Source organism: Vitis riparia, chromosome 3, assembly GCF_004353265.1.
Source record: "Vitis riparia cultivar Riparia Gloire de Montpellier isolate 1030 chromosome 3, EGFV_Vit.rip_1.0, whole genome shotgun sequence".
NCBI lineage: Eukaryota > Viridiplantae > Streptophyta > Magnoliopsida > Vitales > Vitaceae > Vitis > Vitis riparia.
Window position 1 is genome coordinate 15,391,571 of NC_048433.1, and position 17,049 is coordinate 15,408,619.

A 17,049-nucleotide genomic window follows, 5' to 3' on the forward strand; every position below is an offset into this window, starting at 1 on the left:
GTTGAATTTCTTAGATATCATCAATCAGTTATTTACGTTTTAAAATCTATTTTCTTACAAATTGGTGTTGCTACGTAACATTTTATTCATTTGGAGGATGATGAGATGTATTACTTAACAACTTAAATTTATAAGCAAATAGATTTTAAATAATGTGTATATTCATTTTTATATTATCTTTAATTGCCAAGGTACTAAATTTTATCTATATGAAATAGCAATTTCGTTATCTCAAATTTTTATATTCATCTTAAATTAGAGAAAATATAAAATTTCTTACAATGTTACAATGAGTTATTGGGCAAAGTCCCATTCATTTAGAGGATGTGATGTGATGCATTACCTAACAACTTAAATTTATAGACAAATAGATTTTAAATTATATATTTTAAATTATTAAGTTTTTGTATTTTAAACATATGAAACAACAGTCTCATTATTTTGAAAAATTTATATTCATATTGGGTTAAAGAATTTAGCTTGTTAGTTAATGTCTTATTGATTTTGAGGATAAGATTAGATGTACTACCTAACAACTTCAATTTATAATAAGCAAATAGAGTTTAAATAATGTGTATATTCACTTTTATTATTAAGGTACTATATTTTAAATATATTAAACAATGATTTAATCATCTCAAGTTTTTATATTCATGTTAGGTTAGAGAAAATGAGTTTTGGGCCAAAATAGCCCCATTACGGGAAAAAAATGAAGTTTAACCATTTTGTCAAATTTATATTCAAAGTGGCCCTTTTATTACCATTTATGAAACCAATGGGATCCACCATTTAATGGTTTCATAAAAATTCAAAAAACGTGATGAAAAGATTATTAATACTCATCATTGCTGAGTGGCTCCAAGCATGATTGAGACTACTCCGGCAACCGGCACCAACCATATCTTCGTAAACGTGATGAAAATATGGGCAGCCTCAAATTATATTAAAGGGATTTTGCAGTGACTCTGGAACGCTGTAAGAACCCATCCCTCTCCAGAGACGCTCTCATGGCCGACACCAACTCTACCGACCAACAGGAACTCCAAGCTCAATTGTTCTTTCACTTGATCAGCAAAGACGACAAGAAGGTGACCCAACTCTGCAGTTCTCATCGTGAAGGCCCGCTACAGAGAATTAGTGTTTACAATGACACAGTCCTCCACATGGCCTCTCGCTTCAAACGAAGTAAACTGGTACCCAACTTACTGAAAATGTTGCCTATAGAACGCAACCATGAACTTGCCGCTACAAAAAACAACGCCGGCAGCAATATACTCCACGAAGTAGCGGCCAGTGATACTATGAAAGATGTGGCGGAGGAGATGTTGAAGAGAGGTCCAGAGTTGCTAATTGCGCGTAACGACTTAGGAGAGACGCCTATTTTTTGTGCAGCCCGCTACGGCCAAACTAAAATGTTTAAGTTTCTGGCTCGGGAAATGAAACTAACGGAACGAAATCCAGAAGATGGTAAACAGTATTTGCGGAGGAATGATAGAACAACAGTTCTTCATATTTCCATCTTCACCGAGTGTTTCGGTGAGTTCTTCTCTCAATTCATCTGCAAGTTTTTTCCTATAATATCCATTTCTATTATTAAATATAGAAATTATAGGCTATCCCAAGTGTAGATTTTTCTTATATCATTCTCCCAATTTCTTTTTCTTCTTTTGCTCTCATGTATATATAAACTTTAAATATTTTTCATTCTATTTTGTTTTTTTGGACAAATGTATTTCTATACACTCAAATGAAAAAAAAAACCACAAAATAAAAACTCAAGTTTATAAAATACAAATTTCAAATAGCTATATAAAAATAATTAATATTTATACATTTTTTAGTCAAAAGTTAGTATCTTTGACCATTCATGTACTACATTTTAATAATATAGGTATTGACCGTATAAAACTTGAATTATTTTTAGACAATTTTATTTTATAATTATATTTTTACATGAATGTATGAAAACTCATTATTTTCTTTTTTTTTATTCTATTTTATTTATTTTTTCACTATTTTCAAGATAAATTAACTTTTCTTTTTTGTTTTTTTTTCTACTATATTTTACAATCCAAACAAAGCTTTAGATAATGTTTTCTAATAATCCTAAGTGCTGAAAATTTAAAAGATTAGTACATGTTCTAATGAAAGCCTTGTTTGAAGTAGCTTAACTCCTCCTTAAAGGAACTTCTTAAGAAATATCTTTAATTTCTTGAAAATAGATTTAATATTTTCATTTCATTTCTATTTAAAATTACAAAATACTAATAACTTCATATAAAATACCAAAAAATTTTAAATACTTACATTGGAAAGCAATGAATGATTTATAAATAAAAAAATGGTTTACAAATTAAGGTATCAAAATATTTAATTTATCTACCTCAAGTTGAAAATTTTTTAAAGATATAATAAGGTTCTATTTTTTTTTTTATAAATATTGATATAATTTTTTAAATAAACTTTTAAAGAAATATTAGCTTCCCAAAGCCCTTTTTGGCCAAAAGTTACTATATTGTAACTTTTGCTACTTTTAAGTCTTAATATTTTTCCCCAAACAACTTCTTAAATGTAATCAAAATATACAACAAAAGAGTTTTTATTATTCAAAACCTCTTTTTTAGGCCTAAAAATGGTACCCAAAACTATGTTGGTCAAGAAAATTCATAACCCACTTAAAATCATTTAAAAACTTCATATTTAATTGGTTAAACTTGAAAGGCATGTGATGGGTTTGTACAAAGGGAGTTTATACATTAAGGGGACATATCATGTCATGCCTTCTTTTCAAAGTTCAAAACATAAATGTTACTAGTAAAAAAAATATTAAGTTAGCACGTTTTAGATAATTTGCATATGCCCTTTAGTCTAGGTGCATGCCATGTGGATCTTAGAAATGGAGAAAGTATCAAGGAATGAAAATAAAGAAAAATCCAAAAAAAAAAAAAAATTTAAAAGTTAATAATAAGTTTAAAATCAATAAGCTTTACTTAAATATCAACTTCAAATTTATTTTTCTTTGTTTATAAAAATTAAATAGTTTATAAAAATGTACAAATTTTAAATACTTTTGATTTTATTTAATAAATCAAATAAGATAATTTATGTATATTTTCTTTTTCAAATATTTTTTGGGATGCAAAGACAACATTAGGTTACTAATCTATTTTTTTTTTTTTTTTTTTTTTGTGTGTTATCTCTACAAAATTAACATGAAATAGAATTGGCCCATTTTATTGCGGAGAGCTACTTGTATTTAATCGAAGAAAGAGATCAAGATTCAATGACTGCTCTTCAATATCTTGCATGCAATCCAACTGCATTTGAAAAGAAGAAAATAAAAATGAGACGAGGATTCATGGACGAACTCATGATCTCAACAGTACCGACACAAGGACTCATGGAGATACTCATTAACTCCGGTATAGTACATTTAACTCCTTCCTCATCAATATCTATTCTTCATTTACTCAATTATTCTTGTTTTTTTTATTTATTTAGATAATAACATTTTTTAGAAATTGGGTATGGGCATTAACATAATTTTGGAATGCTAAATATAGTTTTATATATTTTCTCTCTTTTTTTTTTTCTTTTTTTTTTTTTTGAAAAATATAGTTTGGAAACAAATCAATTAGCTATCTTATACAACAATGTATGATTTACATTCAAGCTTTCAAGTTAATCCAACTCAATTGAAAATATTTTAATGGATTTAATATTTATTCGCTCAATAAATAGAATAGAACCCATGCACGGTGTAGAATGGAACGTGAGCAAGTAAAATTCAATGTCTACAATTTCTTCCATATTACGAAATGGGGCTCTAATGGATGTAATTTTTTTTCCTCAAATTTTCCTGTCCAATAAAATAAGGATTTGGTCTGATGGATTTGTTTAATAAAATTTGGTTCTTTTTTATATCCACTCACCATTAATTATTTACTTCAACTTCTTATAATTGTTAAGTAGTGCTTCTTTCCTTTTCTGTTACATATGTTTTTTTTTTTCACTAACAAATAGTGGCCTAAACATCTCACAATTGAAGTTCTTTTCCAGAGTGGCCCCCCAAGGATAACAAGAAGACAAGTGATGAAAGGTGAGATATGAAAAGTTTTGGTAAGCACCATATTTATTTTGAAGGTTAGTGTTCTTAAAAGCTCTTGCATAAGAAATTTAAAATATAATTAGAAATTTAAATTTTAGTGCTTCATTTGGACATACTTTCTAAGTAAATAAGATTTTGTTTCAATTTAATGCATCTAGCTAAGAGGAGGAAGAATAGGATCAGTCTTTTGTAAAAATGCCCCACCCATGGTCTAACCAAGAAAACCTCCTTTCTTGATTCTAATCTCAATTTTAAAAATTATATCTATTGTAACAGTCTCATCCCAATCGTGTAGATATTGTTTACTTTAGACTTAAAGGGACTCTTACAACTTTAAAATATGTTTAGGAGATTAAGAGGAACTTATATATATATATATATATATATATATATATATATATATATATATATATATATATATATTCCCCTATCCCATGTGAAACATAAATACCCCAACCCCTCCTCCGTCATATAGATACAATATCTTCGTTGTGTCTCACGGGATTGTAGGGTCAAATAAAGAAACATTTCTCATGAAACCAAAAGAAACCTCCATATAGGAGTAGAGGATCAACTTTGATACATCTGTAATGACTCGCTTTTAATCGTGTAGATATTAACCACTATGGACCTAAAAGGGGCCCTTGCGACTTAAAAACGTGCCTACAAGGTTAAAAGAAGTATATATATAGCAGTAAAAACATTTTCCCTTATCCAATGTAGGATATCACATTTATTATTTAGTGGCCTTCAAACCACCCACTGTTTCCATTTCCTATATATATATATATATATATATATATATATATATATATATATATATATATATAATATGAGATATCTAAATAAAAAGTAGAAAATCTAAAACAAAAGGAAACATATCTTATGGGCTTCCACTAACTTGAAGTTTCAACCAAGCTTCTAATCATCTTTACACTTGGATTCTGGATCCAATGGGTTCTTACACAATCCCTTCAAATATCTACTCACTTGAAATAATAAGCTTAAATCTCTCAACCAAACTCAACAAGGGCTCAAATACTACTTAAAAGCTAAGAAGAATCACAAGGGTGCACTAAGGAATATGCAAATGAAGGTTTAATGCACCAAAGAAAGAATGTGAGTTTTGGCGGCAAGAACAAGTAGGTAAACAAATAAATGTAGGTGTTCTCTTACTCATAAATGAAGTGGAGCTCTCAGTTTATAGGTTTCTAGCATTGGGAACCAAAATGCCAAAAAGCAGCCTTGACCGATCGAGTTGGGGGTCAATCGGTTCACTAGCCGTTAGGCATTAAATGCATGGCAGGTGGCCATTAGGCCTCGATCGGAGCTCGATTGGGAAGACATATCCCTCGACTAGGGAAGAAAGGATATTGGAAGAGAGATAAGATTTTTTGCATCTCTCGATCGGAACTCGACCAGGAAAGTGTAATTGGTCGACCGATACCCTAGTCAATTGAGCCCGTTGGCCACTACCTCAATTGGTTCACCTTTTTTGGCCTAAAAACCTATCTTTTTCTTTTCTTTTTTTCTTGTTTAACACTTGGCAGGGTCTTTAAGCAAATTAATATGCCAAATTTTAAATGATTTGCCTAACGTTCATTTGATAAAACTCGGGTTTTTGATGGAAATGTAACTTTAATGCATAAACGGAGTTTTTAAAAATGTATGAAAAGATATGAAAATCCCAAGTGCACCCATGCATTCATCTTACATATATTTCTTATGATTAAAGGTCTCCCAAATGTCTTGATCTTGCATCCATTGAGTCTTTTGATGAATTTCCAAACAAACACCTGAAATTCTTTATAATTCAAATCAATTAGCCACTTAACCATGATTTATTATCATCAAAACATGATTAAGAGAACCCTTGGGCTAACAATCTCGCCATTTTTTATGATAAAAAACCTTGGTTATCTAGGAGGAAAAAAATCCTTCCTGTTAAACCAATCATGGATTAACAATCAGAATTTAAGAATTGAAAACAAAAAGATCAAGACATGTTAGAGAGTATTGCAACAAAAAACAATATAAGTCATCAAATATATAGGCATATCATATATTATAAGTCAAATGTATCAGTCAGTACATCATATGTCCAATCAAACTAACATTACTAAACATAAGCAATGTATGATCCAACAAAGATGATATGCATGTATGAGTCTCCTATATCTAGCCTCCTTGATCCTAAAATATCTCCCCCTTTGGCAACATAAAAAAAAAAAAAAAGAACAAGGGAGGTGCCCAATGAATCAAGGTTGAGGAGGTGGAGGTGGAAGCACTGAACTCAAGTAGGCCATAATGTCCTTATGCTAACGCACCGTGCAATCCTTAATGTAATCAATCCTTTATTGGAGATACTCAAACTGAGAAGTGAACCCAGTTTGATACCTGTCCATCCTATCCTCCATAGAATAAAATCATGTGTCACTGACCATTGCAAGTTCCACCATGCAAGTACCAAGAAAGCTAATTTGAGCAAATATATCCATCCAAGGAGCATGCATGGTTAGGAGTATAAGGTACTTAAGGTTGTGGTATCTTAGTATAGGTGGGCTTAGTGAATGTTGGTCTAGAGAAGGAGGGCTTGGTTTATAATGGTTGAGTAGATGGTCCGTCTATAAAAGTCGACTAAGTCATCATCGGCTAAAAAAAGTGGATTCAAACTAAATACTCCCGGTCTATGAAGGAATCTCTGTCTGAAGTAAGGAAATATCAAGCTCGAGCCCTCTCTGCTAGTAGCCACTCTAAGGGTCTATTCCACCCTGAGGGTCTACTCCACTCTTCATCTCCTTAATCCTTGCCTTCTTCTTAACTCTAAGGTGTGTTTATCTTGTCCTCGTGGCTATGCTCTCTTTGCTTTTCTGATCCAAAAACCATTTGGAGTCTTCTCAAATTTCATTCGCCCCATGGATTGATCATCATATGTATCATATGTATTGGGATCCTCAAAGTTCGTCTCTTTGCTAAGGTCAATGCCAGCATCCTTGAATACTTGGGAAATGAAGCGGCCATAGGGGAGCACTCGAGTGGTGCTCTCGCAACATCTTACATATGTTTCTTATGATTAAAGGTCTTCCAAATGTCTTGATCTTGCATCCATTAAGTCAATTGATGAATTTCCAAACTAACGCCTAAAATTCTTTATAATTCAAACCAATTAGCCACTTAACCATGGTTTGTTATCATCAAAAAACGATCAGGAGAACCCTTGGGCTAACAAATTTTATTTGTAAATTTCATTGCCTTATCATCCAAAATATAAAAACTATCATAATAATCTTCTTAATGAATATGTTTATATTTTTTGTATAATAATTAAATATCAAAAAACTAAAATTTATAAATAAAATTATAAAAAATTTTAAATTAAAAAATTATGCATATATCATTATTTCTTTTATATCCTTAAATATATTCAAACTAAATACTTCATAAATTTTATCATACATAATTCCTTAAAGTAAAACAAATTAAAAAAACACACATGGGTAGCTTCTCACTACAATTTGTAACTACACAAATGTTATTAATAGGTTTTGCAAATTGCTTCTTAAACTATTAATTCTTTCTTGAACATGCAACAATTCTTGATTGACCAACATTTGAAATGCTCAAAAGACTCAATACTCAACCCAAGCCTATTGCTAGGCTAAAAAAGGCTTCAATTGTTCTTTTAGATTTCATAGAAGAAAAATTTAGGATACCGATTTATTATTTTATTGAATTTTGAATTTGAGTCATTAATGTGTATGGGTAAATCTAGACCATTGAATAAAGAAATGAAGAAACAGAACTTAGTTATAGAAAGGAATGAGAGTTAAATATGTAAATCATAATAATCAAGTACAAAGTAATGATGTTTTCTAAACCATATGATGCCAATTTCTAATGGATGACAAAAAATCCCTCATAAATCTATATTTAAACTAAAATTTATTAAGTGATTATTGAAAATTTTATGAGTTATATATATAATTTTTTGTTCAAAAATATTTGGTTCTATAAATTAAGTTATGATAGGTTACATAAGTTGTATAGGAGATTATTAAATAATTTAGGTATATAACTTTCAGCTAGGCTATGTGAAATTTTGGAAGATAAATAATTATATGATTAGGAGTGACTGAAAGGGGAATCATTCACATGCACATATTCTAGAACCCATTTTTATCTTACTCAAAGTGAAAGAAGGAAAATTTTAAAAATAAATATTTTCATACAAAGATCACACTTTTAAAGAACAACTCTAAGGTATAAACAAATAGATATCATACCAAGGCAATGTTGAATAAATTAAATATAAAAAAAAATTGATATTTCAATACAAAGGCAATGTAGAAAAGAAATGAAACTATTTTTACTTGTGATTATTTCTCATTTTTGGCAATTACCAAATTTTTAATAACTTTAAAAGGCCTTTAGAAAATATTTATAAAAAAGAGAGAGAAAAGGAAAAAAAAAAAAATTTCTTTATAGATCCATCTATGCACTACTAGTAAAAAAAAATTGTAAAATATTCCTCACCCTTTATAACCGATTAAATTACAAATGTATTATTGAAAGCTGTTGTGGTTGGATTAATATGTACTATTAGACTTCAATTACCCTCTTCAATATAATAATATTCCATACCTAAACATTATATAATACTAGATTATTTACTTGTGATACATTTTTTTTATTTCAATATATTATGTAAAAGTAATCCACCATGTCTCATATTACTGAAAGCAGATTCTATTCACTTCAAGGACTTGTTAAGCTTTTGGTAAAGAATGATACATCATGGCATGCTAGTGTTAATTCTCAAGAAGTTGGCTTAGGAGAGACTAAGGAGTTGGATATAGAAAAGGAAGAAAAAATATCCCAAGAAATTGAAGGACAAAACTCCCAAGAAAAGAAAGGACAAAATTTCCAAGAAAATGAAGGGCGAAACTACCAAGAAAGTTCAACCAACTACGAGTACAAGAAGAGCGATGAAGCTCCATTATTTTTGGAAACAATATCAAACATTCAAGACATTGTTGAAGAAACACTGGTTTGTCATCCTCAGGCGCTTGATCATATTAACAAGGAGGGAATGAACATACTACATGTGGCAATTCTTCACCGTCATATTGAAATTTTTGATATAGTGGCAAAATCTGAATTGCTTGCAAGAAGTCTATTATCAGCTACAGATAACAAAGGTAACTCCTTACTACATATGGTTGGCCTAAAAAGAAAAAGTCAAGCTAGTGAAAAGATGCAAAACCCTGCCTCCCAACTACAAAAAGAGTTGCTGCTGTTTAAGGTGCACTTCTACTTACCCATTAATGATAACCATAAACATTGTGCTCATGCTTACACTTGTGGCAAGTCATTTGATTATTAATCTTCATTAATAATAATAATAATAATAATAATAATAAGTTATTAAGTAATGGATGAAAATATGTACCCAAGTTAGGAAAATGATAAGGTACTTTTTAGGTACTAAATTTCAAATTTGAGTCATTAATGTATTTAATAAAATTTAGATCATTAGATTCCAAATAAAACCAAGGTACTAAGAAATAAAACCTAGATGTAGTAAATAAGTCTTAATTAAATAGTGTTAGGGTTTTAACTATACTAACCTAAGATGATTGCCCGGGGGAGGGTGAATATGGTGATGGTTGCTTTTAACAAATTTAAATATAAAGAGCAAGTGACAATTGTATGTAATAATATAACAAGTATAATGAAATGAAATTGCATATAAAGTAAAGAAAGTAAAGGAAAAGAGAAATGTAAACTTAAGATTTTATAGTGGTTCAAGCAACCTAGCATATATCCACTCTCTTTAAGTTCAATCCCAAGCTTGAGATTCCACTATCCCAAGCTTCCAAATCAAGCCTTCAAGGTTTACACTTGATTAATTAGCTTCAGTGGGCACTTATATTTTTCCTCGAGAAATGCCTTACTCTTGAAGATCCCCAAGAGATACCTTACACTTGGCAAACCTTCAGTGATACCTCACACTTAAATTTTTCCCTCAAGTGATACCCTACAACTGAGCCTAACTCACAAGGTATATAAAATAATATTCAATAAGAATAAAACTTCTATTTTACAATTTTTGTGTAATGGAATATAAGGAAAATAAGGTTGAATGGTGCACTAAGATGAACTCTTTAAGTACACTTTAAATTTAATAATCATTTAGAACTCTTTCCCATTAATACAAGAATCTGGAGCCTTTAAATAAGAGTTGGAAACCTAAACTAGTCATGCTTGTTAAGCATAGTTTAGGTTTAACAAGTCGATGAACCGATCGACCAACTACTAGCTATTGTGATTATTGTTGGCCAATTAGCTCAACTATTTGAGGCTTAACCTCAATGGTTGAACACATGCTACTAAAAGAAACAAAGTGCAAGTGCACCTCAACTGAACATGTTCCTCCTTACCTCAACCGATTGCACTGTAAAGTGTATAAAAGACCTAGTTTGAGGCTTGGAACTTCTAACAACTTATATTCAACTTCATAAATCTTTTAAAACAAGTTTAGAAAGAATTAGATTCATAGTTTTAATAAAGAACATGAGATAATTTAGTTTATAAGAGAATAAAATCAATTTAGATACTTAGATGAATTTATTTGCTTCAATAAAAAAAAAAGGTAATGTAATATGAACCTAGTGCGCTAACAACTTTACAAAAAGATCCTAGATAATAGGTCTTTATTCCTCTTCTCTTTGAAGTTTTCTCCTTCTTCTTGATTTTCTTTTATTGCTTCTTTAGATATCTTTTTGTCTAAATATACTTAGAATAAATCATTAGTGTCAAACTTTGTTTTATTATCATCAAAACCAAAATTAACCAAACTTTAGTTTCACAATCTCCTCCTTTTTGAGATGACAAAAATCAAAGTTTCTCAAATACTTCCCCCTTAATATATTCTCCTTGATTTTTAGAAAATGTTCAATTTTAAGAATCTTAACGATTATATTTAAAGTGCTAAAAAATAATATATCCAAATATTAACAACACAAAGAGCAATTAGCAATTGGTAAGATAACAAATAGGATGCATGCATGTATATAATAATTGAAGTATGAAGCATCAATGTTCAAGATTGTTGAAACAAATATTATCATCCTAGTACTATAATAACTTATTACTATTTTTCCTCCTTTTTGTCATCAACAAAAAGTCTCAATTAAGTATGATAAGAGAATTTATTAATCAATCATAAATGATGTCACAAAAAATAAATAATAAGCATAACATCATTTTTCCTCTTCCTTTTCTTTTTCATTTGAAAATATATTTCAAATAAAAATTTTCTGAATCTTAGAGCATTTTCCAATTTAAAGCATTATTTGCTAAAAATGGTAAGGGAATGAAATATTATTCATTTAAAGCATATTGTTATTTCCCAACATATGCAATTTAAAAGATGAAACACATAACATGCATAATTTAACATCATTAAAACATGCAAGCATGTGATCATTTTATGTCACCTAAGGTTTTCATAAATGATGACTTCTTAATACAAACCTTGGGATAGCAATTATGTCAATTTCATTAAAATGATTTTTCTTTGTATGATCATAATTCAATACATTTTCAATTGTTCTTTATGAAAAAAATTCAAACCAATAGGATAAGATAGAAAAAACAATTTGAAGCATTTCTAAACTTCTTATGCCAATTTGATAATCCTTTTCACGATGATTATCCATTCCTTTAGAAGAGTTTTTGATTCTTTAGAAATGAAAAAATTCATTTAGGAATTTAATTCTAAATCTAATTACATCATGTCATGCGTATAAGGACTTTATTCTAGCAGATGACATATAGTTTTAGCATTTAATTATGCATTTTTCTTTTCTTACTCATTTCACTCATGGATTGACTTTGGAATGGATACCTCATTTTCAATTTTAGTTGGAATATTATATCTATTTTGAATGACTTTCCATAAATCAAAATCAATAGGCTTTAAAAACCAAGTCATTTTTGTTTTTGAATACCTATAATCATATCTAAAAAAGAATATGATATCTATTTTTCTTTTCAATTTTAGTTGGAATATTACATTTATTTTGAAACTGAAAAACCTCCCATGAGTAGAGACTTAGGTTGAATTGCTATTCCTTACATATTATTAAGTCTTAATTAAGCAAAAGGCCTTACTTTGATATCAATTGTTATGAATCTAGTTATACCAACTTAAGGTAATCACCCTAAAAGAGAGAGGGAGGGGAGGGGAGGTTGAATAAGGTGATGATCACTTTTTATAAATTTAAACTTACAAAGCAAGTGACAATTGTAGCAATTGCATATAAAGTAAAGAGAGTAAGGGAAGAAAGAAATGTGAACTTAAGATTTTATAGTGATTTGAAGCAACTCAACCTATATCCATTCTCCTTAAGTTTCAATCCAAGTTTAAGGTTCCACTATATTTATGCTTCCAAACCAAGCCTTTATACTTTACTCTTGGATTTACTAGCTCTAATGGGCACTTATAATTTTTCTTAAGTGATACCTCACTCTTTAATAGATGTCTCTAATAGACACTTATAATTTTTCTTAAGTGATGCCTCATTGTTTAAGATACGTCTCACTCTTAAAGATCCCCAAGTGACGCTCCACACTTGGACAACCCTAAGTGATACCTCACACTTAAATTTTCCACTAAATTGATACCTTATACAGTTAAGCCTAACTCACAAGATGCATAAGAAAAAAAATTGATAAGAATAAAACTTCTAGTTTACAATTTTGGTACAATGGAATATACAAAAACTAGAATTGAATGGTGTACTTGTTAGGATTGAGCCCTATAGAGAATGACATAAAGTAACAAATTGAGATTCATTTACAAATTTATTTATCTATGTTTTTTGGTTTCCCATATGCATTAATTGGTCATTTGAGCATAAATGCTCGCACCACTTGCATTGTATATGACTTGGGTGTATTAAGAGTTGCAAAAAAGATCCATGTCTTGGGTTCCTTGTAGAGTGATAAGTAGTCCACAATCGGTTCATGGATTTGGGAAATCCATGTGAGACTGTAGTGCACTATCTCCTAATTGGAGGGATGACTTGTCTTGGTTATCATGATGGTTTTTCCATAGTGAGTGTTCTAGTGTATGTAATGCACACTGGATAGGACTAGTGGTGAATCATGATGTAAGACTATTAATTAATTATCATGATTCACCAAGCTACTATACTACATAGACTCTCAACCTTGAGAAGGTATTGAGTCTTTGACCCATGGGTGAGACCCTAAGGTGGTCACATATCCTTATGGATGGAGTCACTGTTGATGGAGGCTAGTGGTGGTAACAGGTATTCTCAATAGAGGCGCCATAATATCTTATGGTTTGAGACAGTGTGCTTAGGTGATTCAAAGGACATGTGATCTAGAAGACTTTGATAATAACATTTCCAATAGTGGAAATTTGACATATGCTATTTGAAGCTAGAGTATGTCAATTAATCATATAATAAGTGAGATATGTAATTCAAGGATTGGAAGGGTAATCTTGATAGGTGATATAACATTAACTTATTAGATTATAAACACCAGTTCATGGAGAGTACTCTACATGCAATGGACAGTAGGTCACAAATCTAAGCTTTGTCTCATTGTTATTTACATAGGATACTAAAGTGTAGTTGATTCTCTATCGTGGGATGTTGAATCAACTTCAAAAATGAATTCTTATGGAATTAATTCTCTTATGGGTTCTAGTGGTTCCCACTCAAGCTCATATACCTTGATGACATTGTCTATGAGAGTTGGATTGGCTCTAGGTTCACTTTTATGCATACAAATATTTTGATAATTACATAAGATTGCACATGAGTTAGTGAACAAGGTCTCTAAATTGGGTTAATTAATTAATTATATAGCCCTATTGAGTTAATTAATCAATTAGGAACCTTTTTAGTCTAGATTAAGTGACCCAAGCCCCTAATGGGCTCAAGTCACTTAAGCTTATGGAGAACCTTATAAATGCCCATTTAGGGAGGGTTTCTAGAGACTTGTCTTCCATCTTTAGAGAAAGAGTCATAGCCTCTACTCTATTTTTCTTCCCATCGGTTGAGTGCCAAGGTTTAAGGAAGAGCCATCGAGCGGAAGACCGTGGGTCTATGAGACTTCCAACGGCTTCATTCAAATACATCACTGCATGGAGTTGATTTGAAAATATTCAAATTAAGTTAAAGTTTTCTTTTTTGGTATCTAAATCTTATTATTGTTTAAAATTGCTTATTTTCTATATATATATAGGATTTAGATCAAGCCTAGGAAAGATTTGCATGTACAAAAACTGATTTGGGTATAGGGAACAAAGAAATATGGGTTTTCCTATAGTACTAAGATGAAATACAAGTTTGAAAGCAAGTCACTTTGAAAACACTTTAAAAAGGCTTAAACAATATTTAAGAATGAATTAAAACTTTTCCTAATCAATATAAGAAATTTGAAATGTTTAAATAGAATTTAGAAACTCAAACTAGTTGTTAGACACAATCTAGGTCCAACCAATCAATTGGCTACTAGTTATTGGGGTTACTAAATCAAGCCTATTTGGCTTAATCGGTTCCTCTCTACTTCAACCAATTATATTGTAAAGTGTATAAAAGACCCTACCTAGTTTGAGGCTTGGAATTCCTTGAAACTTTTATTCAACTTCATAAACCCTTTAAAAAAAGCTTAATTAGGAAGGATTAGATTCAAGAAAATAAAATCTATTTGGACATTTGGATGATTTTATGTACTTCAATAAAAATGTAATGTGTTATGAACCTAGTGCACCAACAGTTTTACAAAGAGATCCTAGGTAATAGGTCTTGACTCTTCTTCTCTTTGAGGTCTTTTCCTTCTTCTTAACTTTTATTTGATTTAGTATATCTTTTATTGTTTTTTTTGAAAATCTTCTTACCTAAACATACTTAGGATGAAATATTAGTTTTAAATTTTGTTTTATTATTATCAAAACCAAGATCGGTTTCACAAATAGAGATAAATAGGACCTTTTTAACAAATATAAATATAAATAAGATTATCTTTACCACCTATCAATTTTTCTTTGGCCATCACTTTTGTGTATGATATGAAAATTAGCTTTTCTATTTTGTAAAATGATCCTTCAAGTTATTACTATAGGCTTTTTTTAGGCTTACACAAGGTTAAATTAATGCATAGAGAAAATAAACAATACACCAATGAGATTCAAACTCAAGACCAAGCTACTCTTACCATGTTAAAATCCACTAATTGACCTTAAAGTTTAAGTTATTAGAAAATTACTAAAGAAAGAAAAAAGTATTAAAAATAATTTTCGCATGTTTTGTTTTAATATATAAAATATAAAATGTAAAAATAAAATATAATTAAAATTAATAAAAAATTACTTGAATATTTTGAAATTATTTAATCCTTAGATAAGAGTTAAAATAAGTAAAAGGAGTTTAAAGTAATATATAAAATGATTGTTGATTTTAAATCTCTTTTTTTTCTTTCACTTTTTATTTTCTTCTACTTTTTCCCTTTATTTTTCTCCACTTCCCTCAAATTATTTAAGAATCGTCTAAGAATCAAAGACAACCTAAAAGTTCATGAATAATTACTTTGAAGGTTTTTTTTTTCCCTAATATTTTTAATTTAGTCTAATGATAAATGGAGGGATTAGAAAGAACAAAAATGCTTGTATGTGTTACATTAGAATAACGGTGATACTTGTGATTGTATGTGTGGGTGCAGAAAGTGAAGTCAGCCTGTAAGATGCATTTGACCAAGCCTCTCAACAAAGATAACCAGACTGCTGAAGAATTATTTGCTGCTAGGAATGAGAGACTCCATCGAGATGCCAAGGAATGGCTAATGCGCACCACTGAGAATTGCACCATTCTTTCTATTTTCATAGCCACTGTTGCCTTTGCAGCAGCCTACACGGTACCAGGAGGTCCTAATCAAGACACCGGTATTCCAATCCTTAACTCTAAACCCTTCTTTGTGGTTTTCATATTAGCTGATGTGTTCTCCCTCACTTTGGCTTTGACATCTGTGGGTAAATTTCTCTCCATCCTTACATCCTCATTTCCACTACAAGACTTCGAAACATATCTTTTTAAGAAGCTGACACAGGGAATTATATGTATGATCCTCTCGGTCTCAATGATGGCGGTGGCGTTTGGAGCAACAATCATCCTGATCATGACACATAGTAGGAAAAATGCTGTTTGGAGTGTGGTTGGATTTCTTCCTGTCCCCATTTTTTTTCTCTCATATTCACCTCTACGTTCAGCAGTCCTGGAACGTTGCACAGAATCTTCCAAAAATTTTGTTGCAAAATTCCTCAAAGGTGTTGCCATTGGGGTTGCAATATTCGTCTTTATCCTCTTTTATTGTTTATATCTAGCTTTCAAAGGACTGTTCTGGACCGTGAAAAAGGCTTTTCGTTGGATTTGTGGGAATAAATCCGATACCCAATCTCCACAGCCAACTGCAGCTCCTATTACTCTAGTTTGAAAGAAGAAACAGAATTTCGTTTCAGAACTCTTTTCAGAGCATGTTGTCCTCTCTTCTTTTTCTATAAAGTAATAGAACTTGCCTGTGTAAAGTTAATAATTAGCATATTGAGAGTGTAGTATTAGTTGCTGACTCATTCTGATGCATGTATGTTTTAAATTTTAATTTTAGAGACTATATATATATATATATATATATATATATATAGAGAGAGAGAGAGAGAGAGAGAGAGAGAGAGAGAGAGAGAGAGAGAGAAGGTTTTCTTACTCCTTCCAAGCATTTCTCTCAGCAAAATGTTCATTTGTTCATTTGTATCAAAACACCCTTTTAGTATCGAAAATACCAAAAAATTGAAGTTCATTTGTTCTAATTTTCTCTTCATTCTACCTATATATGACTTTTAAAAAGTGCAA

At 30.4% G+C, this 17,049-nt stretch overlaps 1 protein-coding gene across 2 annotated transcripts; it reads left to right on the plus strand.

The window, feature by feature from the left end:
• Window positions 1-957: 957 nt before the first annotated feature.
• Window positions 958-16,772, plus strand: LOC117910153. Of its 2 annotated transcripts, none has more exons than XM_034824216.1 (5): window positions 958-1,536; window positions 3,222-3,422; window positions 4,060-4,099; window positions 8,852-9,306; window positions 15,869-15,984. In XM_034824216.1, the coding sequence occupies exons 1-5, from the start codon at window positions 1,008-1,010 to the stop codon at window positions 15,886-15,888; spliced, it is 1,245 nt and encodes a 414-aa protein (XP_034680107.1). In that variant the 5' UTR covers window positions 958-1,007; the 3' UTR covers window positions 15,889-15,984. The 2 variants fall into 2 exon arrangements, with proteins under 2 accessions (XP_034680107.1, XP_034680103.1); XM_034824212.1 differs by having other exon boundaries at window positions 960-1,536; window positions 8,852-9,410; window positions 15,869-16,772.
• The last annotated feature ends 277 nt before the right edge of the window (window positions 16,773-17,049 follow it).